Below are 27,020 nucleotides of genomic sequence, written 5' to 3'. Positions count from 1 at the left end.
TGTCGCCCTGACATAATGTTAGCAGTTAACGTTTCTGCAAACCACAGATACGTCCGAGGTTGACATCTGTAGCAAACCTGGCGTTCACATTATATTCTGATCAGCTGACTGTCACATCAAGAGGTGGAGGGGACAAAGGTGGCGTTATTAGAGCCAACAAGGCTCGGAAACGGTTGACCTCACTTTGAGTTACACCACTGGATATTTTTAAGGAAACTGCAAACATTTCCAGCTGTTTAGTGGCGTCAAAACGAGGTGTTTTTTTCAGGAGACCTCCGGACCTTTCCAGCTGTTTTAGTGGTGACCTACACTGTCTACTTCTCAAGGGAAATTGGACCATCTCCATCTGTGATCGGGGCGACCAAAACAGGTATTTTAAGCCAAACCATGGTGTTTTCCCAGCTCTAACCAAGTGGTTTCTGTGCGTAAACCTAACCAGAGCAAGAGAAAATAAAGAAATACGTTTTTAAAAATCAGGTTTAACTTATCTGTGGTTTTGCAGAAACGTATTTAGCTAACATTTATTCTGGAGACTGGGTTGTGTGGGAAGCCTGAATGGGAATTTCCTGGAAAATGAGAAGCAATCAGCACTTTATAAAACTATTCTGGGATTCCACGTAATCCACATAATCCTCTCCTTAATTTGTTAAATCCTCTCTTTAACGTGTAAAGCAGCCGTTAAAATAAATTGTTTTCACATTTTCTTTTTGTGCACCGTCCTTTTCTGACAATTTTTTAATAGTTGACATTTACATATATAATTTCTCTATAACGCAAATTTAAGATAGACAACAACGTCCTACAGTTATAGTTGGTATATTCACCACTAAATCTCTCTATAAGCATTAAGACCGAGGGTAAACAGAAATAAAAAAGTGACCCTGAGTTGGTACGTGACCCATTCTGGGAGTGAAAAGCTTCAACAACCTGTACATAGAAGATAAAAATCTATAATACTTCACACTCATATCGTGCATGTGCTTATTCTGTCTTGTGTACTTCTACGTGCAGCATTTTGAAGGTTCACTCGCGCTTGAACAGGCCAAAGCACCTGTTGCAGGATCAGGCAGCCGACTTGTGTGTATATGTGTGTGTGTGTGTGTGTGTGAGACGGTTAATCTGGAGGAGGGAGACCACACAGTGACCCGTCCCTCCTCCATCCTCCAGCTCTCCGCTGCCATAGTAGTCTGTCCACAGACACGAGGCCCAGGTGAGTCGTTGGCTCCTGGGCTTCACCTGACAGCTCCGTCCCCACACTGAAGAGGTTCTCTGGGAGGAGGCTGTCACGTCCTCAGCTTTAGGATGACCGTGGCCAGGATGAGGAAGAAGGTGTTCCAGCCCAGGGTGACCGCGAAGCCTCGCCACACCATCATCCGAGACAGACCCCAACCTGTCGGAAAGATTCACGTTTATATTCAGTAGATACAGGAAGCCAAAGCTGGACGGATTACATCTTGTTTCTTATCTTATCTTGTTTGGCAAATTAACACCATTTTTATGATTTTTGAAGCGTTACACCGCGGCTCACCACCACCAAGCTTCCTACTACACTATACTATACTAAACAACTTCTGTGATCTCACTTAGCCACTTGTTAGTAACTGCCTTTTTTAAGGGGTATTTACTATATTAAGTACAGTTACTGTGAGGGGTATTTAGGGGTAATTCATGTCATAAAAACATGAAAATATCGTATCCTGACGTTATTCTATGCATCCAGCCTAAAACCAATTAAAAAAACCCAGCGACTGTCGAGACGAGGGAACTGAAGGTGTAAAAATGCTGACTTATTTCCAAGTTTTAGGACTGCAGCACTCGATGTAGCTCACACATCCCATTCTTATCATCTGTATTCATCAGTATACATGCTTATCCAGGCTCTAGTGAATGCATGCAAAAAGCAAAACATCAATATAACATACATGATGTGAATCAGTAAAAGGATGCAGACTGCAGTTACAGAGAAAAAAAAAAACGTTTCTGTTTATCCCCCAAACTGTATTGGGACACTTCTGCTGGTGTCTCGTCTTCCACCTGCACCTCCGCGATTTCAAACAGGAAGCGGCTCCTCTGACTTCCTGCGCGTGGCGGGTATCACGTAACATGCAACACGGAGGAGGCTCGGGGCTGTCGTCGGGTCTAATTGTTCAGAGACATTAAGGTCGAGACAAGGAGAAAGATTGGGAGACAGAGCGAAACCACTATACCTCACATTCCAGGAAGCTGAGTTACACAGGATCCAGAGCTGATTAATGATTTAGACGACCGGCTGTGTTGTGGAGAACAATCTGAGCCATGTGTGACCCTAACACACGCTAACTACACACCAGGAGCTGAAACATTATGAAACCAATGAGTGTTGTGTAACGTGTACCTCTGTACATGATACAGCGAAGGGCTTCTGAGGCGTAGGTCTGAGGAAGAGCCAGGCTGATGTAGCGGAGAGGATACGGGATACACTCCACGGGCCAGATGATACCTGAAGTACAGGACAGAGAGGAGATTACACCTGCTGTTAAAATACAGTGTATCAGGATGTACTGACCTGATGTTGAACCCCATAAAACATCTGAGCAATTTTCAGTCTCTCTTGTTTTTACCCTGACCTACAGTTTTCCTGAAGCCTCTAAAGTTTTTGCAAACTCAGCCAAATCAGGCGATTATTCGTTTGCACTGCACGGCCTAACACCCAGTTCAAAACACCATGTAGTTTATAATCAGTTTTCCTGGTTCTGCAAAGCCTACCGCTGATGATGAGGTTGGGGTAGAAGATGCCCAGGGCGGCCTGGTTGGCACTCTGCTCGTCGTCGATTGCGGATGAGATGACGAGGCCGAACGAGATGCCGGTGACGCCCTGCAGCACAATCAGGATTACGACCAGCACCAAGGAGCCTTCGTTAGGCATCTGCAAAGACAAAGAAAGAGAGACGGGGGCAGAAGAGTGAGAAAAGATAACAGACAAGGCTATTAACTCCAACAAAGCTGCAGTGGACCTAAAAGCTGAATAAAAAAATGAATGAGATAAGAAAGAAGTGTTTAACATTTGCAGAGTCATATGAATTATTTTTCGCAATATCCCCAGACTTCCTTAAAGAATCTCGCAATTTTAAGAGTAGTTGAGTGAGGACAAACGTACTAAATTTATAAATCATTCTTAAACTTCTCGTAAATTCGGCATTAATTTGCAATATATGAAAGGGTGTTAAATGTCAGTTCGTTGCAGCCTGTCTGCTTCCTGCTACCTGCTGACACATAGCAGCTGTTTGAACATACCATTTCAACTGATTTGACCAGTTTCACTACATTTTATTGATGGTAAACCTGTATCATTTGACAAAAACAGCTAATTGTAACCGATACAGGCTACATCTTTGATGCCTGTGGAGAAAGTCCCCAGACTCCCTTAAGAAATCGCCCAATTCTGTGAGTTGTTGAGGTAGGAGAAACATTTTAAACGTTGCAGAACACTGTCTTTGACAAATTCTTCACTATTTTGTCCTTCTTGCAAATTCGGCTAATGTTATTCATGAAGTTTCTTTCTTTGTTAGTCCCAACAATATAAGTTAATTTAAAGAAGCTGTGAAGTGATATCTTGACACACACGTGGAATTTTACAAATACATTAAACAGTAACCAATATAGACTACTTCTTTGTTGAATATGGAGAAAGACACCAGACTCCCTTTAAAAATCGCTCAATTTTGTGAGTACAGAAAAACTTCATACATTAATTCTTGGTTATTTGGGCCTTCTTGTAAATTTGGCAAATGTTACACAGTAAGTTGTTTCTTTATTCGTGTAAAAAAGTGGGGAAGTGATATCTGATCACAAGTGGTCACTGGAGACGCACTGTAATGCCAGGTGTGAACTGACCGACTCAGAGCTGTCAGCCTAAACGACTCCGGGTGTGAACAGAGCCGGAGAGAAAAAACAATCTGAGCTCCGAAGATTCGAGGTGAAAAGCCTCTTAACTTGAGTTGAATCTGGAGGCATTTTGTCAGACTGGTGTGTGTGTTGGTGCACTTGTCCTCGGTGTGTAAAGACACTATTCGTCTCCCCTGACAACATGCAAAAATAGACAGAGAGGCCACATGACTGCTTCGGTTGCCACAGCAATCAAGAGCTGTTGTCGTGGCGATCCCACAGTGATCCCTGGATACGGCCAACACAGGAAGTGATTTATGCAGCGGTGGTCGCTTTGGACTTCGGTACCTTAATTAACACACACACACACACACACACGCACACACTGACCCGACAGAGACTAGAACACACAGATAAAAAGCACAGGACTCAACACACAAACAAACACACACAGATGATATCCACCCGCTCCTGTCTGAGTGCCTTCTTCCTGTATTGATCCCATACACGTGTGTATTGACAATCAATAATGAACAGAGTCCCCACGCGCCCTCTGGTCCACTGTTCTCACTGTAAACCCGACCCCGCCGACCTTCACAAGATTTATTCCCTCTCGTGTACACCGACACTGAACGACACAAACGTGAGGCCGGTTTAATGTTTAAAATAAATTATTATTAACATAATTATGGGTCTAATGTACCGCAGGTAAAGTCAGATTTTTGACGATGTAGTGAAAATGTAAATGAGCAGGGTAATAGACCGGCTCTGTTTGCGACACGTTAACCTTCAACACGTCAAAGTGTCCACAAACCAAATCACATGCAGTGACCTTTCAGAGGCTTTTTAATGAGCCTTCCAGCCTCAGAAAACTGGCTTCAACAGCAACTTTGGTTGTTAAAAATAACAGGAAATATTAATGAAAGTGTTCCTGTGTGTGATCCGTATACAGTCAGCTGCTTTTATATAATGAAACAATTCTTTAGAGCTTTATTTCCCATCAGCCGTTTTATCACTTCTATTCACTTCTCTTCAATTCTGTATTCTTTGTTTTTTCGCTGCTGTAACATTTCCCGATCGATAAAGTCTCATCTTATCCGAAGGGTGTTTGTGTTTTTGTCGAACCTTGAAGACGAGCAGTATGAAGAGGAGCAGCAGGATGATCTGAACGCTGATGACGAACAGCTGAGAGAAGAGGTGAGCCAGCATCGTCTCCAGAGAGCTCACACCTGGTAGAGAGACGGAGAAACGGAAGAAATAACACATTTTTTATTCAGTTATAAGCCCGATATCAGAAGGCTTGTGACAAAGACTGTAAGTAAATGTTTAACAATTATAAAAACACAGCTTCCTGTGTAGTTATTGAACCTTTTAACGCTGGATAATTCACAATTCATAATGAGTAAAAAACAAAACAACTCCCTCAGTGCGTCTAAACATCTTCATGTCCTGTTCTGATCATATTACTCCCCCTACTGGTCGCATGTCTGCAGTTTATTCAGTACAGATGTAAAAATCCATCAATTCATATGAAATTCATTTCTTTCTGTGCATTTGAACATGAATTAGCGACATAACTATTTATTTTTTGGCTTATGAAGGCAGGCAGCAGCCATGACTACTTAGATTATCAAATTTAGAGGCGTTTTAATTATAAGAATAATTAATTATAATCTTTTTTTATATAGCATATAATATCCTATTATATATCCTGACAGAATCAAATTTTGTATATATGTATAAGTATTTAATTGTTTTGTATCAACAGGAAGTACCCTGATGCACATAAAATCAAACTGCAACTTTAAACGCCGCAAGACAAAAAGAAAGCTAAATGTTCTTTAAAAGATTCAACACTTTTTTCTGTTTTCCAAGATCTTCTTGGATCTGATTCAACAATATCTGCCTTAATTTAAGAGTTTTTGCAGCTGAGGAGCTCCTCAGGTTTGTTTATACACAGCAGCAGTGTAGGAAAATAATGTCCAAAGTGTTTTTACTGTGTTCATATACATAAGTATACTTCATTTTCACACTGTCTGCATACGGAAAATTCTACAAACTCGAAACCTGCACAGAATTAGGAAGTACAGTATTACATTAGAACAGTGTGACCTCGTACCTGCGACCCAGCATCGGTCCAGGAGCCCCTCCTTCCTCTCCAGGACAAAGGAGAGAGCCGTCAGACCCACAGCCAGGTAGAAGGTGATACTGGAGGGCCAGACAGGAAGAGGAAGAAGAGGAGGAGGAAGAGGAAGAAGAAACTGGAAGTTAAATGTTGTAAAAGAAGACAAAAACAGCTGATAATCACACTTTTTATTATTACCAGCAAACATTCTCGCTTTAGACAAACCGTACGTGAACTGGCAAAAGGAGATTGAAGAGTCAATAAAGTTTTGTTCAACTTCTCTAACTCAGGCAGCTACTGCATATTGATTGATAACTGATGTTACTGTATCAACCAGCCCGCATCATACTGACCTGAGCACAGCTCCGGGTGTCACGAACGTAGTGAAGTCTGTGTTCAGGTCGCCGTAGATCGGCTCTTCAAACTGAAAGACAACGGCAGCAAAAGATTCAAATTAGCTTTATTATACAGAATGTAGCATCGACAGAAACACTACGTAACACTATGCATTTCTATGTTATTATTACACTTCTTCTTCTTTTATTACTTGATAGCTGTTTGTTTTTTACCTTTATCGGCAGGGCGACCAGGTACGACATACTGCCCAACTTATTGTCCACAAAAGCCTGCAAACAAGAGCGACAGTGTTAACGAGCTTAACAATACAAGATTGTAACTTATGTTATATCAGATCCTGGCGATAACTCAGTAGTACTGTTTATCTTGTTATGTTCACTTTCAGTGTAATCAAAATCAGATATTTTTTTGCATTGGTACCTTGATGGATAACAATAGACATAGAAAGATAAAAGATAAAATAAGAAACAAGTACAACAAGTGTCACGTTATGTTTGAGTGTTTGAGTCTCCTGAACGCAGTAACAACAGTCACATCTTGTGTATGTTGTCGGACGTCTTTGTGTTGAACGATTTCAGATGGTATCTCTGTGAAAAATGACAACATCTGAATATTTGCATGAGGCTCCAGTCGACTGAACAAGCAAACGTTTATACCTGAAAGGCTTCGTGGAGTTTCTGCTGCAGCATGAGGGCGATTTGTCGATCTAGACAAAAGAGAAACAGCAAAGATGAACAACTTCAGCTTCTCAGATCCACAACAGATGATGAATGTATGTATTGTATGTGTGAGGATGTGTCAATGACTATATTTCCACTGTGATTCTGTATATATTTAAATATTTCTGGATATTTTAAGACTTGCACAGTGTGTGTTCAGCTACAGACTTTAAATTGCACCAGTAAGTTTATTGCCATGCATCGTGATTGCAGCTATTCAGTGCAAATGTAATAAAATCAACTGATAGGAAAGGTTTGCATCTTACTTGTAAAGTCCAGCCAGACGTGGACTGATCCTCCATCGACCACCTCTCTAGAAACCTGCCGCTGCATCATCCTGTAAAAATCAGGGACACGATGGTCATAATCTGAAGAACTTCCCTGAGTTTACAGCAGTTGGCAACAATAAGTAAAACTGGATTGCAAAATTACAAAAATGGCCTGGAGAGTCTTGAATCCAAGCTTCCTACAGGTGCATTACAGAACAGATTGCATGATAGCGAGATAGAGATGTAGCAGGACAGATTAATGTGACGATAAAATGGCAAAACACACCTTTTCACCAATAGTCCTTTATGTAAGTAAACTGCAGTTGTTTAGGTAGCATGTAGGAAAACCCACACACTCCAAATCTCTCTGTTTTATTCAATTATTTTATGACAGCATGACCTCCAGGCTAATTAGCAGCTAAGTCATTTAGTTTACAAAGCTATGTGACTACAGGCTAGAAAGAAGGTTAGCCTGGCTCATTATTTCTCTGAAAACTAATAAAGCAGCTCCTGTGGCCTTGTTGAGACATTGAAGATATTATAATTAATGCGATTTAGTAAATGTAACTGTAAGCTGAGCCTCGAGTTTCTTTCTGCTCCTGTCTCGTCTCGCTCCCCTAATTTGTGGCAAACCCTAGAATGTCTTTGTAATAACCACCATGTCTTGTTTCCATGTTTGTGTTTTGTAAGATGTCTATGAGCAGTCAGACATGCTTGCAGGCAAATGGCGTTCAGCCAGGGAAAGCTGTGGTTTTATCTTATCAGCTATGTAGAACATCTCTGCAGGGCTGCAACTAATGATTTCACTTCAATTAAACTGCTGATTAATCAGTGAAATGTTTTGTCTGTAAAATGTTATAACAATAGTGAAACATGCCTGTAGTCTTCAGATTGCTCGTTTGTTTTTCATCCAGCAATCTCAAACTCACAATGAAAAGCACACACATACCAGATGCCAGTGTTTCTAGAGGAGGCCTAATTTGTCGAATATGTCCGGAATTGAAAGGTAGCTCCAAAAACATACAGTAGGGGGCAGCATATCACCAGAGGAACCAACGACTGATGCTCTTTGCTACCTGTCCTTGGCCATACCGGGGCTGGATTTGGCGCACTGGCGTGAGAATGAACACGGATGGACAACGAACAGGGACTGAACACAACCTCCAAGACTGACAGAGGTCAGTTTGAAGACAGGAGATATATGGAGGCGATTTACAGGGATGAGAAGACACGGCATGCAGTGGCAGAGGAGAGAGAGAGAGGGAGAGTCATAGAGACTCCCCCTAGCATATATCTTCTAGGTGAAACTCGCCTCTCGCAGTACAAAGTGGTATTACGAACAAGGACAAGTTGGGGCTAATTTGTTAGCATGCTAACTTCAGTAGACATCGCTGCAAAACTGTACATAGACGTCTTTGACAGAACATCAACACGGTTGTTTCTTCGCTTTCTGTGGATAACATCAGTTCATTTTTTTAATGTTTTAAACTAAAATTCTGGACAAATCTTACATACTGCTCCTTTAATAATTTTCCTAACACATCCTCTGCGATCACCATTTACAATAATTAATAGACAGTGAATTAATGTAAACATTTCACTGTATGAAATCACATCTAGTCTACTAAATGACTCCAACTGAGCAGTTAAGATTATTTTCACATTACCAGGAGACGCAGCAGAAGAAACCTTTTGTTTTCCACAGGCAGGTCTGTCACATGAGCAGCACATGATTCATTGAAGACTAGCGATTGATTGGTCGGTGCTATGCCATGCTGCCAGGTGTGTTTGAGACAGGAAGGACCAGACTGTCCACCCACAAATCACACACACACACACACACACACACACAAAAACAGCAATACAGTGATCTGTGATTCACGCCTAAAACGACAACACGTCTTCTGCCCTCCAGGGTTGACTCACTCTCACATGACGGCAATGCTCAGGTTTGAGTTGGCATGGTTTAATTGCTGTGTAGAGTGGAGAGTGTTGCAAGAATAACAAGGTCTACATCTGCATTTCAGGAAATTCAAAACAGATTCAAGTTCCTCATTTTTCTTTTTACTTTCAGCTTCACTTTTAAGGGTCATTATGTATGAAAAACAAATAGTAATACTGAATCTTAACCCCCTCTATTTAGCATTTATAAGCAGTAAAACACTTAATAAATGGCTCGAAGCAGATACAAGGACTTTTTTAGGTGTTAACCATGTTTACACTAATACTTCTCATGGACCTCTCCCTCTACTGTGATGAGGGAGAGGTCCATGCAGCTGCAGCTGGCATGCTGTCTGTGCGTCACACTGCCGCTCTGCTTTTCTGTGGGTTTTCTATGACTGCTAAAACTCCCTTTGACGCACACAAACACAGTCTTCTTTAATCAGCGTTGGCATTGCAGGTGCGTTACATCATAAGCATCAGTCTGTGCGGTGATACGTATAAAAATAAATGATCAAAGGTGAGTCGTGCACAAGAACGATGCTGTTTATTAGGTGTCTGCAGGGGAGAGCAGAGCAAACACAGACACATAATACCGGTCATATCATGTGACTTGACATGTTGATCTCAAGTCACAAACAGGTCTGAAGGACTGAAGCTCCTGGCACACATTTACATGTAGACTTGCTGGAAAATCCCAGTTGGGCACTTTTCTGTGACAGTGTTTAGTACGGTGGCCCTGAGAGCTCAATGCATTGCAACTGAAGAGAACATGCAAACAGACAAAACACAAGCAAATACAGAAACAAGTAGCACAAACAAAAACAGAGACTAAAACGGAGAGAAACGCTTGTTGTTGTCATGGTTTGTGAGCTCTTTTGGTGAGACAACAAGGCTGTGTTCAAATACTCTTTCAGTGTGCCAGAAAAGATTTAGGATGCCGCAAAACACTGTGGGCAAAGTGTCAGTGCTAGTCTCAGACCGGTGCATTTGTCATTTTCACGCCCAGGGCCCACGTCAGTAGGTAGCAGTTAACTTGCGTCCAACGGGCATGTTGGTCTTAAAATGAGATGTGGTCAGGCGCATCGATGGCGCATTGCTATCCTGAGGCAGCAGAAAGTGTCAGACCAACAAAAACCTGGACTAATGTAATTTTTCCTGCTATTTAAAGGGCGCATTATTCCAACGATAAGATGCATCTACATACTGCAGGCTCTGCTTTAATGATTACACAGAATGCTTCAGCATTTATTAATTAATTATCAGTTGACGGACATCGGCATAGGAAATAACTTGATCTGTCTGTTTCTCTCACCTTTTTGTCAGGTAGCTGGTGAAGTTCTTTCCAAAGCCGATGACGCCCCAGTACTCTGCATTATAGACCCCAGCGAAAGCTTCCTCGTGGGACAAGTGCACCTATTGATATATGAAGAACAGACACAATATTTATATAATACACTATATTTTAATCTTCTGACCTGACTTTGCTACGGCAACACATTCAGATCTTTTTAAGGTTATTGAGTAGCTTCAGTGGAGAACATTTTAGTGACGGAGAAGGGAAATACTTATTTACTGAGATTACAGTTACATTATAGTATCTGTGTGAGTTAAACTTTATATTGAGGTCAAATAGAGTAACAAGCTTTCATAGATTTCTTGAAAGTGGAAGTCTTTGTTTGTTTTGCTGTGAGCAGAAGTGAAACTTGTTCGCTTACAGTCAATTTAAATATAACAACCGAAGGTCAGACTGGTTACTTCCTTACTGAATGACTGAACCATGCCGGGTACACAACATTGACTCTGAGCTCTTTGACATTTATAATTCAATGAGCCACTAAACAAATAATTTGATCGACATATGAAGCAGCAATGTGAGAATGAATTGTCATAATCGATCAACAAAACAAAAAATAAATTAGGATCTACTGACAGTTCTTGAAAAAAAAAGAAAGGGTTGACAAATACAGAAACTACTTGATTCCTCTTGCTCTTTAGCAAAACATGAGCAGCGTCTCCCAATGCTAAATAAATACCTGTTGCACACTGGAGTTGTCCAGGAAGGAGAGCAGCGATTGGCTGTAAGCGGTGGGGGAGGTCTCGTTGTTCACCACAGCGACCTGGATCCCCTTTGGATCTCCACCGACACACAAACAGATCAGAGAGACCTGGATGACGGGCAGCAAGAACTGGAAACACAACGAGCTGCGAACACGGAGTAACAGTCAGATCATCATGTTGTCATCACAACTTCTGCTATTAATTAGTAGATGTTATTACTAACTGCAACGTACCCCGGCAATCTCCTCATTCGCACCATTGTTTTGATCATCAGGGCAGCGATGTTTCTCCATTTTGGCAGAAAGTGTCTGGCTCGCACCTTCCAGTCCGCTGAACACAAACACACAAGCGCAAACTCTGAATAAATAGTAGGGGAACTCAACAGTACACCACCAAAATATCTATCACCCTGTAAAAACTGCATGTCAACATCTATATTTCACCACCGATATGCTGAATCAACCGCAACACAGAGACAAACTGTAACAACAAAACAATACCTGAATATTTGGGGACTTCCTCCGCAGCTCCTGCTCCGATCGCAAGAATTGGCCGGCTCTCGTCCTTCCCGCTCTCGAATGATTGACTGTTCTGTAACGGGCCGCCCTGCGGGCTGGACCCCCTTTTAGAACCGTTCTGGTCTGACGTCTCACACAGCTGCAGGAAGGCGTGCTCCAGGGTCTGCAGCAGAAGGTTAATGTGGATTAACGGGGACCAGAGAACCAGTATTTAGTCAGGGATGTGGGAAGTCAGTCACGGTTGAGTGTGCTGAGGGGTCAGTCTATATAAAGAGGTCATAGTAAATGGTGCATTCGGCATATGTTATAGCCTTATAGTTTCAGAGGGTGCTGCAGCCCCCTCAGCACCCCTAGGTAGCAGCGTCCCTGCCCTGACCAGTCCATACATCCCACAGTGAGTACTCACTGTTGCGTTGTGCTGCTTCATGACTGCATCTGGAGGACCTTCAGCCAGCAAACAGCCGTTCCTCATGAGACCGACCTGGAGAGATGAATGACAGGAGCGTTTATTGATAACCTCCCAAACAATTCAGCACCGTACCACATTAGAACAGATCTAAAAGTCTTGCACCTAAAAAATGTCCAAAAACTCTCTCCATAGTTTTGCTTGATTGATGAAACAACAATATGGTGGCAGGACCTTGCATGGCTCATTCCTTGGCAGTGACATGATGCATTGTTGCACTTCACCTGACATAATTCTGTCAAGCTGACCAGTCACAGAGACATAAATAAATTTGCACTCTTCCTCAGTTGACATGATCTTCCTCCACCCACCAATTTATTTAACCCTGAACGGAGACTGAACTGGGTCTGAGTGGTCGGACCGGTTTCAGGGGAGAATTTCTGGTTCTTTGTTGACATGTAGCTCCGTCAGGGGGGAGACTAAAATGACCTTGGACAAAAATCTAGAAACCCCCGGGTCAACACAGTTCAAGTATTGAGAGGTATTCTGCCAACAGCAAATATTTTGTCTTAACATCAAACCTTGACAAGAAAGTCATTAATCTTTAGTCCTTTTCTGGACTCTTGGGAGGCTGGAAAAGCTTCTTAAACAGCTTTTAAACCATCATGGGACAATAAATTCTCAAAAGAGACCAGGAATGAGGAATTCCTTTCAGTTTGCAGCGCTCGAAGGCAGAGTGACACATTTCTCTCAGTTGCGTACTGCATGAAGCTATAAAATTATTAATTAAAATTTTTATTTATCAAAAGTGTCAAAAACAATCAGATGAATGTACATAATCAGTCATAGATAAAACACACGTAGACACGCATCCACACAAAGCAGCTGCAGGTTAGAGACAGCTGTTTGTTCAGCTACACAAAAAACACTTCAGCTTTTCTGCCCGGAACGAGACGACATGCTGCCTTTTAAAAACATTTCGGTCTTCACGAGGTCACATGTGGTCGAGTATTATTGTGCCATAGAGAGAAGTGAAATTCTAGCTTCTCGCCACACCTCTGCATGTTTCTTTCAACTATTAAAAGTAGTAGCCATGTAATCTTGCAGGAAGACATTTGGGGGAAAATGCATTTAACGGCCTTTGTACGAATTCAACAACCGATTTGTTTTGCACCATCTATCAGCGGTCCAATACTTCCATCGAGGCTCCACAACCACAAGCACATACTCTACATTTAAACATGTGCAGGAATAAAAACGGATACATAACGTTTTAACAAGCAGACAAAAACACATTTTGGAGGTGTTGACCACTGACAACATCACTACAGAAGTCTCATCCTCACAGTAAAGCTGCAGACTTCACACATCCTCCAGCTCAGTGGTAAAGCAAGCTAAAAACATGTAAACGTGTAAATTTTGACTGTCAGGGGAAAACTAATGAGCATATTTCCCTGAACTTCTAACCAAAAAGAAAGAAAATGTGACTTGTCGGCTAATCTACAGAACAAACTTACATCTGTAAAGCTTGGTTTTATGGACTTTTCATGCAAAGAAGATTACTGGTGAAACAATGACCGAACTCATGAAAACTCGAGGAATTTATGCTCGACAGGCAGTGAACTACTGGGTGTTAAATGTAGTGTAAAAAGACCCTGTTGTTCTCGTGTGTGTTACCATAAAACTACGAGCAGTCGGTGGTATTTTAAGACTGAAATCTGAGCCTGTATCAGACTGTACTTCCCTGCTCCTTCTGTCTGTTTCTTGATATCGTCAGTATTTGCATGTTTGGCAAAGTCTTGAGCACCGATTTAAATCAGCAGCTGCACAAGTCCAATGTCCAAAACAGTCATTTTATCTATTGCATCAGGATCGGATGATAAAAACCATGTCGTCAGAGCCAATGAACTTTTATCAGGTAATTACCTTTTTATGTGCAATACGGTTCGACCATTTTTTATCGGCATGAATCAAACAAACCGTGAGCATGATTGTCACCAAAACATACTGCACTTAAAGGATAAGGCTTCATTATTGTGTCGTTTTGTTGCTGTTAACACGACCCAGGACCCCATGTGTTAGTCCAGCACTCTCATCTGGCTTTTCCACTGTCACTTTCTGCAGCGTGCCACGCTGATTTGTTTTTCAATTACCGGTTCATGCGCGCCAAGTTGAACCGCGCTGCGCTCAAGATCGCTTCCTCGGGAACGGGACCAAAGTGTTGCTGGCCCGCCACCAAATGGGCTGCGGTGACGTCCAGCAACTGCGGCCAACCCGTGACGACACCTACTTTTATCCCCTAAAACAAGTGTGTGTCGCATTTGTGAGACTCAGAAGATCAGAGTTGTTTTTAAAAGTCTGTGTGAATCTCAAACCGAATCTCTTTGGTTTCTCTCATGCGTCCCTGTTTGTCCTCTCAGGTGTCTGTTTGTTTTAGTGATTCGTGTTCACTTTCAGCTATTTCAGAAGTCGTGTCAAGTTACTGAACCAAACATTTCCTGGTTGGAGAAACACACTTAAACCCAACATATCTACGTCGCATGACTTCTGATGAAGAAACGCCTCCAGAGGATGAAAGAGCACGCTTCAGAGAAGAGGGTAATGACAGGTGTTTTTTATCAACACGTTGTTCGACCCTTGATTTCATTTGGGAAATTAACCTGCTCTCTCACTTTCTGGAGACATTTCTTCATCAGAAGTCTCATTTTGCTGCTTCATAATAAAAGGTTTTAAATAACTTTTATTGTGAAGGATTTACAGGAAATGAAAAATACTTATCGCCTAATTAGCGGAGCTTCATGAGCGACTATCCTTTGATAATAGTGCAGGGAGGAAAAGTGTTTACAGCCACTCCTTTGACCACTACAAAGGACAAGCATGTCATCGGTTAACGACACACCTTGAAGCAGGAGGCCAAATACAAATGCCTGTCTAACATGTTGCAGCTGAAGATGCAAATCCTTAAACTTAGGCTGAAATGTATTGTTTTGTTTACATAAGGAAAGGGTGAATAACTTCCTGAAAGAGTTTAGCACTGTAGAATTTAGCAAACTTTTCTCAAATAGAAGTAATTGTGCATTTATCGGGGACTATTTTCAGTGGAGGGTGGATATACATTTGGTGCTCTGGTGAGTATTTACAGCAGCACTAAAAATAAACTGCAGTGTTCATCGTAGCGAAGAAAAATGTCATTCACTGCACCGGTGCTCATTAGTCGGATCAATTCATCATTGTTTCATTGATAATTAAAAAAAACATCAAATATCACCAGTTTTTTACATGAAACTGATTCACGAACCAAAAAAACTAATGCAAAATAGAAATGAACTAAAAATGTCAGCAAACGTTTTGTTTTGTGGGTAAAATAAAGACACAAATGAGCTTCTATAGAAAACTCTATAGGATGTTTTCTTTTTTCATTAGACCTCATTCAATGAGAGCTTTTGTGCGTCCTGTCAAAGCTAATAATCTTCATCAACATGTTGACACAGCGCAGATATCAATGGACTCATTGTTTGTCTATGAAGGGGCGAAACATGAGGACCAGCGCGGACGCTTTGTTCTATTGATTTCGCAGCAGTTCCTCCTCAGTCTAATGCTTAATTTGTCCTTATGCGGTTATGTACACACATATGGGTTTTCTATGTGTGTGTGTGTCCATGCATGTATGAATTATCTCACCACGTTGGCTTGCCGGGCCTCCTCTATATAATGTGTGGTGATGATGACCGACACTTTCCCCGTCCTCACAATCTCCACCAGATGTTGCCAGATCCTAGAAAGGAGACGAAAGAAGAAACCAAACAAATTACATAACACCTGACCCGCTTGTTAATAGATTTTTCCTAAAATCGTAGTCTGGAAAGCTCACAGCTTCGCCGGCAGCGGGTTTTCTGCCAACCGTCTGATCTGATGAGGCTTTGTGGTGCGATTACACAATGAAACTGGAACAACACACCGAGAGAGGGCAGCGTGTTTTCAGAAAGGTTTTCAGACTCGCTTTATCAGAACATACGCTTTGTGAACTTTCAAGTTGTGATATTGAAGCCGCCTTGTTTCCAAGTCATGACATGACACTCTCAGATGAACACAGCTCTTGTGACTGCAACAACACAAATGGTCATTCTGCCACGATGAAAGCGCGATGAATGATGTTTGTGTGCAAACTCTGACAGCTCCAAAACTTTCAGCTGTGTTGGGGAGTGTTCAGGGTGACAGGAGTAAAGTTATTCATTACCATATCTCATACAGCAGCATAACTTATCAAACAAGATAACAATCTTGATGGTAATCTTGATTCCCATGTCTAGAAGATCCAGGCAATAAAATCATATCAACAGTGTGATATAAAGGATTTCTCCTGGGACTTTTGTCATTGATTAATCGTGTTGCACTTTAAACGTTGTCTTATTCTGGTGTTTAAAGGCTCACTAAGGCTCAACGTTAGATTTGCAAACAGATATGGATGAAGCCTTCTGTTTGTACTGTGCATTCGTTTGGTCCGTGTTGTTTGCTTGTTTTCAGAAAGCTTACGGATACGGACCGATAGAGCAGTGCCTCCAGCAGTCGTGGGGGACAGCGTGGCCAAAAGTTCAAGCGAGACACGACCGCAGGACAAGAGGAAGAAGTTTTTTAAAAATGGCAGAACCTTTTGAGGAGAGGTTACGAGGGTTGGTGAGAAGTTTTAAACATCTGTATGATGGTCGGTGGTGATCTGAGCAGTGCCCCCTAGTGGCTGGACTGTTTAACATCCATGCCAATGTGAAGGACACATGGAAGTATGATATAAGAATACTTTACAGTTAAAGGTATAATATGTAAAATTTCAACTTTTCAACAATAGGACCTTCGTTGAGTTATGTACTGACATCATCCCAGATGTTTCCAACAATGTTCAGATCCAGAAAATTCCTCCATCTCAGTCGAGGCAACGGTGCGTTTTATTTGGTTGCGTGTCGCTAAACAAGCCGGGGGGGAAAACCATCACATCATATATCACAGAGTGATGAAGGATGTCAGTTCACGTGACTAAATGTAGTGTGAATAAAACTTTAATACATTACCTCATCCATGAACACTTCACGTCAGATAGATTTTCATCCGATTCAGATTCAGTGCTACTCCACCACATCATTAATCTACTGTTTTGTTTTCATTGTTTTGACTGAGAGAGCCTTCGCAGCAGATCTAAACTTATCCAACCGTCTCTGCTCAATTAAATATTTCTCTGCTCATTTCTGCTTCAAATCCTGCTGATTTTCTTCGTCACGTGTCATCCTCGTCCCTCCCCAAGTTTGCCATGAAAATGAAAATAGGAAGAAAAGTAAGAAAGCCCCAATAAATACCCAAGATATTATTAATACTGACATCGAAATTTTGATATTTTATTTTGCCAGACTTATATAGGTCTTGTCATGAGTTCACGCCAAGACAAATATATTCTGTAAATGATTGTTGATCCATTTAGTTTCTATGAGGAGATGTGTTAAATGACGAACGTACGTATGGGACCGTTCTTCGCCGAGAGAGACGTAAGTTGGAGGACAGCCACCGTGGGAAGAGTGAGAGGATGAGTTTGTGTGTGTGGACTTGTGTTACTCACATTGTGGGGACACGCCTTCCTTTAGGAGACAAAGCAAAAGTCCCCCATAATGCAAACCATTTAATTTTAGTTGAAGACTTGGGTAAATGTTTGGGTCTCCACGACATTAATGTAAGTCAACGTAATGGCCTTTAAAGTGATGGAAAAATGACGGTGTTGTTTTTTTTTGTACATACTTCGCCCTGAGCACCGGGTCCACTCCGACCGTCGGCTCGTCCAGGATGAGCAGCTCCGGATTCTGCAGCAGAGCCGCTCCCAGCGACACCCGGCGCTTCTGACCTCCACTGCAACACACACACACACACACACAGGAAGCAGGTGAGGACAACAAGAAGGGCCAAAGGGCGACAAAGGTGAATCTTCTCCCACATTCCTAACTGTTTCGTAACTGATGATCCGCCTCGTTTGTACGCATGCCACTCACTCCTGAGGGAGGCGGAGAGGAGACGAACCTGCCTGACAACACGGAGGAAAACCACAAGAGCTGAGAGAGGGATGACGGGAGGAATTTAGAAAAAAAATATCCTTTTTTATTGATTTTATCTAAAAAAAAATATATATATATATATTTTTTTTAATATATCACAAATTAGCCAACTGATCCTACGTTGTATTAAAGATAATATAAACAGTGATATGAAGCAGAAACTGATGATGGGTGTTTATTCATACCAGGAATATCTTTCATATTATGCATTGTGAACAGTTTCAACAACCTTTGTCACACAAAGCTGCAGCACAACAAGAGAAGAGACACCTGTAACACAACAGGTCTTTCATATAACACACAAGGTCTGAAATAAAACTTATTTACAGTGAAAATCCTCTCAGTCAGGAGGAGTTTTAGTTGCAGGTCAGTAACATGACAGGCGGATGACATAAATATTGCATGAACTGCTAATGAACGCTGGTTCGAGGGGCCTCTTTGGGAACAGAAGGGTCTTTGTAACGAATCAGGGAGTTGAGTCAAGAGCTGAAACAAGAGATGCTGATTACTCTTCTTGCAATAACACAGACGAGCATAAAAGGGCTATAAACTGCTTTTATCGATCTCTATCAGTGCCTGAGAGAGTGGAGCAACATTCTCCGTTGCCTCTCACATCTCACAGCAGAAACATTTTCAAAAATAACTCCATGAATTAAGCAGCAGTGAAATGCCAAATACTCTATTTTTAATGTGTACCGCTTGATCGCTTCCTTTTATGGGCCTGAAAACAAGACTTTTTTGTCTTTGCACAACGTATTCCTCTGAGGAAACCATATAAATGTGAGCAGAATGAGCAGCAGTAAAGTAGAAAGTTTTTCTTCAGTACGAGCCGCCATAAATATCTCGCGACAGATATGATCATCTGTTCAATATTCTTTTCAGCATATTAACTGCATGCAAATATACTGGAAGCTTCACATTAGGTTTCCTCAATTGAAACTCTGAAGGACAATGTGGACTTTCACCTCAATGACAACACAAAAGCATGCAAACCTGTGTTGCCAGATTGGGTGGATTGAGACTGAAAGGTGACCGGGTTCAGTATGCACATTGACTTATAATATATGAATAGGGCTTGGCAATATATCCATATTGTTTTGTTACCGTGATGATGTATAGTGTTAGACTTTGTGGCTTTCTGGATTTACCAGACTTTTCTAATACTGACCCACCGACTGGTGGACCTCCAGTCTACCTCCTGAGCCACTTTGAATACTCCAAAGTTAATATTACAATAAATACGAAGCTTTCTTATTTTTTCGACTTTTGTTTGCCTCCTTTCGAGACCAAGTTGTATTGTTTTATGGCCACTTTATGGACAGAGGGATTATGTGTGTCTGTGTGCAGACATTACCACAGGTAATCAAGGTTTCAAAGTCCACAGGTGAGCCAACTGTAGACAGCTGTAAAAACACATTTACTGGCTTTATCTGGGGACATATTGCATCTGGCTTCAGTTGGATAACACTGATGACCACACCTGAATCTAACATCTCAGGTGCATCATTCAAAGGACTCATTCTGTTCCCAATCCCTGCGTATTAAACTCATTCTGTCACGTGCTACGTGTGTTTTTACCTGAGATTTCGGACCAGACTGCTCTTCTGAGGTAGATCCAGGAAGTCGATGAGGAAGTCCATGCGTGCCTTGGTTTCCTTCCACGTCAGGCCGTGGATTCTGCCAAAGAAGGTCAGAGTGTCGCTGATGGTGAACTCGTTGTACAACGCCAGCTCCTGTGAAACACAAAGATTTAAAAGACCGTGTGTAAACTCAAGTGGCTGAACAAGAACTTTACCTCTATAATAATAAGCCCTAAAACTGGCTTGGGCAATATCCAGAACGTAATATCACAATATTGTCCTGCCCAAATATTGAGAGAGACGATATTATCATCAAAGACAACATGTAGTCTCATTCAAAACCCTTGGCTCTCCATTTTAAAGCATTAGGTGCATGCAGCTACATCAGGCCAATTAACCTGTGGTAACCTCCACCAGCCTGGTCTCATGGGCTGGTCTCATCAACTGTCAACATGTGTTGCCTCTGCTGCCACAACAGCTCAGCGTGAATTTTCTTTTCAAAATAAAAGCCTGAAGATGCCATAACAGCTGTTCGATATTGTGAAAAATATCGCATTTGATGGTAAGTATCGCAATTCAAGAATATCTAATGTCGGCCAAAGCCTACACTCAATAGTAGCTTTTGGTCCTTGACAGTTACCGATACTGAGTTACAGACACATTCGAATCGGTACCAACGAATCATTAAAAGCCATATCCAGCCCATGTCTTCTGACATCTCTCCCATTATTCTGTATTTCTGCCATAAATTGATTGCTAAAAAACTAGACTTCTAATGTCGTATCACTAAATTCTTGGCGTAAACCCCAGCACAAAACTTTAGAAATGTGTATATATATATAATGTATATATACAAGTTAACTATCTGTTTTACTTCACTCTTCATCCTGCAGATCTGCATCTCTTGCAGAGAACTTTGACTTTGCATTTTCTTAGAGTACTTCCATCACTGAAAGGATTACTGCCCACATGCCTCGAGAAAACATTTAATCTTGGAGGATTAAGATCTTAAATAACAGTCCACGTACACATTTTTCTTTAAAACTAGTGAGTTTGATATGTTATATTTTGCTAGAGTAAATTAATTTGACAATATGAACACATGGACAACACAAGCCACGTTCACCACAGCTGCACTCTGGGGAGCAGGTGAGGAGTCACGTTTCCTCCTCTGAGGGTCACAGATCACTTCCTACAGGGACCCATGTGATGCACAGGTTACCCTCAGGAGGACATGAGCATGTGTGTTATCAGCCTCATCAGATATCCAGTGTGACAGTAATGAGACACACTCAGACACAGGTCACAGACTGAGACAGAGGCTAAATTAAAGAAGCCCCTGAGACTGAAGGCACTTAGTTCATTATTTAAAGCTGTAAGGAGCAGCTCCTCCATGTGAGTAAAACACAAGAGCTCAAAAACCTTCACTGAGTGACAGAATGAATAGACTTAATGCTCCCAGAGAGCTGAAAGGAATTTGACTTGGGAGTTATCAGGTTAAATCAGCTTTTAAGAAAGCAAAGACCTTTTCAACTCTACTTGAATCTGTGTCATGTTAAAGACCTTGGATTTGCATGGATTTGTAGCTGGGTTGGGTTTATTAATAAAAGAAAAGAGCAAGAACACCTGTATGCAGGTGTAAAAACATCTGTAAACCATTTTAAGATGTGGTGTTTACCTGTGGCATGTATCCGACCATCTTCCCCGGCACGTCGTGACCGGGAAACGCAGGCGGCTTCCCCAACACAGTGATGTGACCACGGGAGATTTTCAGAGTTCCCACGATGCATTTCAGAAGCGTCGTCTTCCCACATCCACTGGGCCCCAAAAGGCCGTAACTGCAACACAGAATCAAGAGCATTTCAGGTAAAACGTCTTTTTAGAGCATTTTAGAGGGTTTATATAAACTATATATCATCCAGAAGTCCAGAAAAACGCTGACTTTCCTTTCATTCTGGTGCTCAAACACACCGTCGCAGCTCTAACTGGCATGTTCAGACATTATGAATGGTGTTTGAATGGAAACTGCAGCTTCTGCTCACATACAGTCAGGCATGAAAGGAATCTAAAGAGAGTAAATACTGTTTATGTAAGCTCTTGTCAGATCACCTGCATGATACTTCTGCATTCCTGTTACAACTGTTGTCAACTTTCTCATTGAGTCTGACTGCTTTTGTTCTTCCTCATCTAGGTTGTCGCTGAACGCAGGTGTGTGTGAGAAAAGTGATCCTGTAATCTACAAACATCATTCCTTATGAAGCTCAGGGGCGGAGAAACAACAGGTGAAAAACAAAAGGTGTTAACTATCTGTTCTTCTGAACTTAGAGCTGGACTACAAGGTGAAAACACTAACTGAGAGAACGTAAAATCTTAGCAATGATGCCTTTAACATTGGAAAATGTTAGCCAGAGAGTTCAGACAGTTCAGACAGAGAGATAAACAAATAAATGTGGCATCAATCAAGCAGAACAGTGTGAAATCACAGCCCTGATGACAGATTTGAGTCACTCACATCTGTCCCTGTGGTACGGTCAGGTTGAGGTTGCTGAGGACCTTCAGTTTGCCGTACGACCGGCACACATCTCGGCACTGGATCGCAAAGTCCTCCTGTCCAGCAGGCAGAGCGGCCTCCAGGTCAGCCTTCATGTTCCCGTCCTTCAGCTGCAAGAGAGAAAATACTGTGAAACATCAAGAACGATCCCGACGACGGGCTGAGGGTGCAGACTGATTATTACAGCCCAGTCACCAGAATAAAATATCAGACATCGGGGCGCTTTCTGTTTTTCTTCTTTGGCGACAAAACCAGATTTCTTTTTACGTTTACCATCCATGTTTTCTGGCGACAACACCGAATATCATGACAGGACTTCAGGACATTTTCCAACAAAACCACTTCCTGACCCTGACCCAAGTAGTTTTTGTACCTTAACCTAACCAGATCATAAGCACAGTGTTGCAGAAACATAAAAAAACTGCATCGCCAACATTTATTCTGCCGATTGGTTTGAAGATTTTCAGATTTCACCAAATAAATTGAAACATTATGATGGCTTATGACGACACTTCAGCTTTATACAGTAGTAGGAGCTCTTGTCTGTTGAGCAGCTTTTAAGACCTGATGCAAGCTTGTCTCAGATGTGTCTTCAGAGCAAAGGAAGCGCTGCAATCATTCGTTGTAGTGCAGCCGTTACTAAAGTATAAAGAAGAGCAGAATTAGCCTCAACTCTTGTTTCACTTCCTCTCACATGGCACATATGTTACTCTTGTTTCTAGTAAAGTGCACTTTTCAGGCATCTCTCGAGTTGTAATACAGCCTTATCAGTTATAAGATAATATCAGTACAGCAGAGTGCAAAAACTTCCGCCAGGGCCGAACAGTTCCCTTTAATTTTACAGGGTCTATTCTGGGCCGAGACCCATCCTACATCCAAGTTTTGTGTAATCCTGCTGACAAACCAACCAACAACCAAACAAACAAGCAAACAAACGGACACGGATGGAAACATAAGAGGGTCCAGAGTTGTCTCTTCTCCCTCTTTGTTTCCTGCTTTTCCCAGACGTTATATCACACTCACGTTTACCTCGGCCAGAGGCAGAATCAGCTTTAATGGCTGAGGATTTTTTTTTTTTTTTACGCACACGAGGAATTTGGAAGGAATTTCCAACCGCAACTCCTCCTTTATTTTATAATCCTGCATAGGAACAACCTGCCACACATACTAAATACACTGAAATGCACAAATCCTTTGTTTAACAACCAGTTAGACAAAGATGTGCATGTAGATCATTCCCAAAATCCCAGGCTCTCAACTCATATAACTGAAGAGTGATCAAATCCAAAACTAACTCAAATGTTGGGTGTGTTTAAGCAGTTTTCATCAGCCGGAGTGGGAGAAAACATCAGCAAACACCTCAAGCACAGAGAGGAAATCGCTGCTGCCGACAACGATAAAACTTTTGGTGAAATCTTTCGTTTCTTTCGACGTTTGTAGCTCCATCAGTACAAGAAGTAGTGGTTTAAAAAGGCTGTACTGCAAACCATGGAGGTGACCAGATTAGTCCTTTTTTTCAAGAATGCAAAACTAGTTTACCCTTTAATCCAAAAATCTAAGATGAATCTCACTTCTGGCGCCACAACAATCAGAAACAACCCTCTCGTGATCTGATATTCCTGGTGGTTTCTTCTCATCTTGTCAGGCTTCAGCAGACGAAGTATTTGGGTCGTAAAAACAATCCCTTGCTCTGTAATCTCTAATAACGGCCTTCTTTCACGGGCCCCCCCCCGTCTCCAACTAACTCCCTCCTTTAATCCAGCATCCCCTCATTTTCAGTTGAGGAGATTAGGGAGATTGCATTGCGTAATCTGTCACATTTGGTCGGCCTCACCTTTGGCACTGTAGCCTACATCTGTAAAGCAAACACCAGGACAGATCTCACCCCTGGTCCTGCATGAAATCACCTGCAAGACACTGAGAGGATGAGATCTATCGGCGGCGGTCTGAGATAACGCTCGAAAAGAAGATAAAAGTCGCTGATGGAGGATAAAGAAGCGGATCTAAGCAGCAGACACTCACCCTGAGAGAAGATGGAGGGGAAAAGGGGAGAAGTGGGGAAAGGAATAAAGAGCAGCTGGAGATGAAGAGTCCACAGGCTGAAGACAACAACAAAAGAGCATGTGAGAATCAGATGACACTAAAATCTAAGCCAGGTAAATGCAAAGTGGAAGAACGGGTTCAGTGCAGCCGCGGATAGGTGCTCTGTTCTGAGGAACATCCTCCTACACACACAAACACACACTGACACACACTGACACACACACCCTCCTCCAGCCTGTAAGAAGTGGCTTTACTCACAACTGAGGAGAGAATGTAATGTAATGTATCTGCAATCAACTTTTTTGATCTGAAAAAATACTTAAAAAGTCATTTTGCACAAAAACAAAAGTCAGATTTACTTGACTTTTTAACTGTTTCCGGAATAATTTGGGATTTTTCTTGTGTAATTCTGAATTAAAGGTGCACTGACTGAATAAACAAACAACACAGTTTCATGCTGTTGTACTTTGTTTATATGTGGCGGACCCTGCCACCTTTCTATCCTCAAACAGTGTTCCAGGACCTGATTTTCCTCTGAGAGCAGCTTGTTTATTCAGTTCAGCTGAGTTGGTTTTCTCTATTGTAAATATTAAAGTTTGAATGTCTGACTCCAGAACTACACAGTGCCCCTTTAACCCATCTGAAAACATCACTTTTAGCTCTGGAAACTTGTGATTTTAACATTTTAACTGTATGAATGTTCAAGCCAAATGCAGAATAGTTAGAGACTCAGTCTGTAGTTTGAACACTGGCTGCTCACTGTGTCTCTGCAGGCTCTCCTGCTGGACTCTCTCCTCTGATAAGGACCTCAATCAGCCCAACACAGACTCTCTTTTCATCCATTTCTCAGCTCCTGCTCTGTTGATCAGGGAAAATTCCTACCTTGCCTGCCAAGTTGTTGCCAACTTGCGTCACCGCCAAGTGGAAGAAAAATGGGCTCGTTTGAATCCCTCCAGATTCAGAGCACACTGTCGACGAACGGCCTCTGTCGGGGCTATTTATAAGCCGAGCCTCGGCAGCCTACATCCACCGACCGACCAGCTGCTGTACTTTCACTTCTCTCTTTCACATCAGCGCGTCACACAGGATGTGATCTCTGCAGCAGCAGCGGCGGTGCGGTGCGAGGCGGTGCGGTGCGGTGCAGGGCGGTGCGCGCACGGCGCTCCCTCTCTCCTCTCTCCTCTCTAAACGTCAAACCCTCATCCTCCTTTTCCTTTAAACCCGATTATTTAACAGAATAACGTGCAGAAAATGAAACAGCAGGACTGTTAATGTTGCTGCGGCGCTGCAGAGTTTCTCTCCATCTCTGCTGCAGCAGCGGTGCCACAGACCGGAGAGGAGAGGAGAGGAGAAGAGAGGAGAGGAGAGGCCTGGTGGCGCAGGACGCTCTCAATCCTGTCGGTTTTCGCAAAGACAGCATCTGAAATGATCCGAGAAAAAAAAAAAAAAAAAAAAGCATCTTACCCGCTCCCCCATCTCCGTGCAGTCTGCAGGACCGGCCGTCGCATCATCCCGACCGGCAGCCTCCGCGGCCATGGCAGCAGAGAGAAGGGCGGGCCGGCTGGAGGAGCTCTGCAGGGGGAGGCAGCGAGGGAGGGAGAGGGGGAGAGAGGGGAGGATGGAGGGATGTGTTAGATACTGAAGTCTGAACTGTTCTCTGTCTTTTAAACACTGACAGCCAAGATGTCATTTAGAAAACAATGGATTTTGGGGGAATGTGTAGTTTATTCTCACCTGTAGTAGGAGACAGGTGTTGATGCTCCACTGTGACAAATATCCCTTCTGACATGTAACTTGATGTGTTGATGAGGTTGAGCATCTTCTTTTTATTTAATCAAAAGAAATAATTTGCCAGATTGGCAGTGATGCATGTAACTAAGTACATTGACTTTCACTTTACTTGATTCTTTCCATTTTCTGCTACCTTATCCTTCCTCTCCGCTACATTTTGGAGGCGATACTGTACTTTTTACTCCACTTTCTTTATCTGATAACTGTAGTTACCAGTTACAAGTGGTGGAAAAAGTACTGAGTTCAGTTACATTACTGAAATATTACTCAAAAAGTTTTAAACTGGTTTTAAAATGATACTTAAGTAAGTAAGTGTTTGAAGTAAAAGTCTCAGTATTAGTTACTTTATTGGTTTCTGTTACTCCCAACTCAATTATGATTTTAAAAGTAACTGAGTAGATTACATGGTGTAATGCATACTTTAGTAAGAGTAAAACTACAGACTTGAAAAACATACTCAAATACCACCTAAACTGACCTAATTACAGTAATTTCAGTGACTGTACTTAGTTACTTCCACCCCTGTTAGTTACTTTACATGCTGCAAGTACAAGTAGGCTGCCACATTTTTAAGTTGATGAATTTTATCGACAATCAGATAAAAAACTGATTCCAGTAATCATAAAAATGCTGAATATTGGACACATAGCAAACATACATGTAAAAATATCTCATTTTCTTTTACTTGTACTTTTAACACTTATGA

The 27,020-nt window shown here is 42.0% G+C and overlaps 1 protein-coding gene across 1 annotated transcript; it reads right to left on the bottom strand.

Annotated features, from left to right (window-relative positions):
- abch1 (ATP-binding cassette, sub-family H, member 1) lies at positions 1–25,463 on the bottom strand. The gene is made up of 20 exons (XM_073481296.1): positions 25,406–25,463; positions 22,442–22,590; positions 21,608–21,767; positions 19,928–20,082; positions 18,039–18,146; positions 15,942–16,035; positions 12,261–12,335; positions 11,837–12,017; positions 11,570–11,666; positions 11,312–11,480; positions 10,591–10,691; positions 7,332–7,402; positions 7,003–7,052; positions 6,559–6,615; positions 6,343–6,413; positions 5,984–6,072; positions 4,990–5,093; positions 2,746–2,905; positions 2,375–2,479; positions 1–1,390 (listed from the first exon to the last, which is right to left on the bottom strand). The coding sequence occupies exons 2-20, from the start codon at positions 22,573–22,575 to the stop codon at positions 1,284–1,286; spliced, it is 2,088 nt and encodes a 695-aa protein (XP_073337397.1). The 5' UTR covers positions 22,576–22,590; positions 25,406–25,463; the 3' UTR covers positions 1–1,283.
- Between the last annotated feature and the right edge of the window lie 1,557 nt (positions 25,464–27,020).

Source organism: Pagrus major, chromosome 15 (genome assembly GCF_040436345.1).
Source record: "Pagrus major chromosome 15, Pma_NU_1.0".
Classification (NCBI taxonomy): Eukaryota; Metazoa; Chordata; class Actinopteri; order Spariformes; family Sparidae; genus Pagrus; species Pagrus major.
The sequence above is the reverse complement of the archived record's forward strand: the minus strand, read 5'-3'. Positions and strand labels throughout refer to the sequence as shown.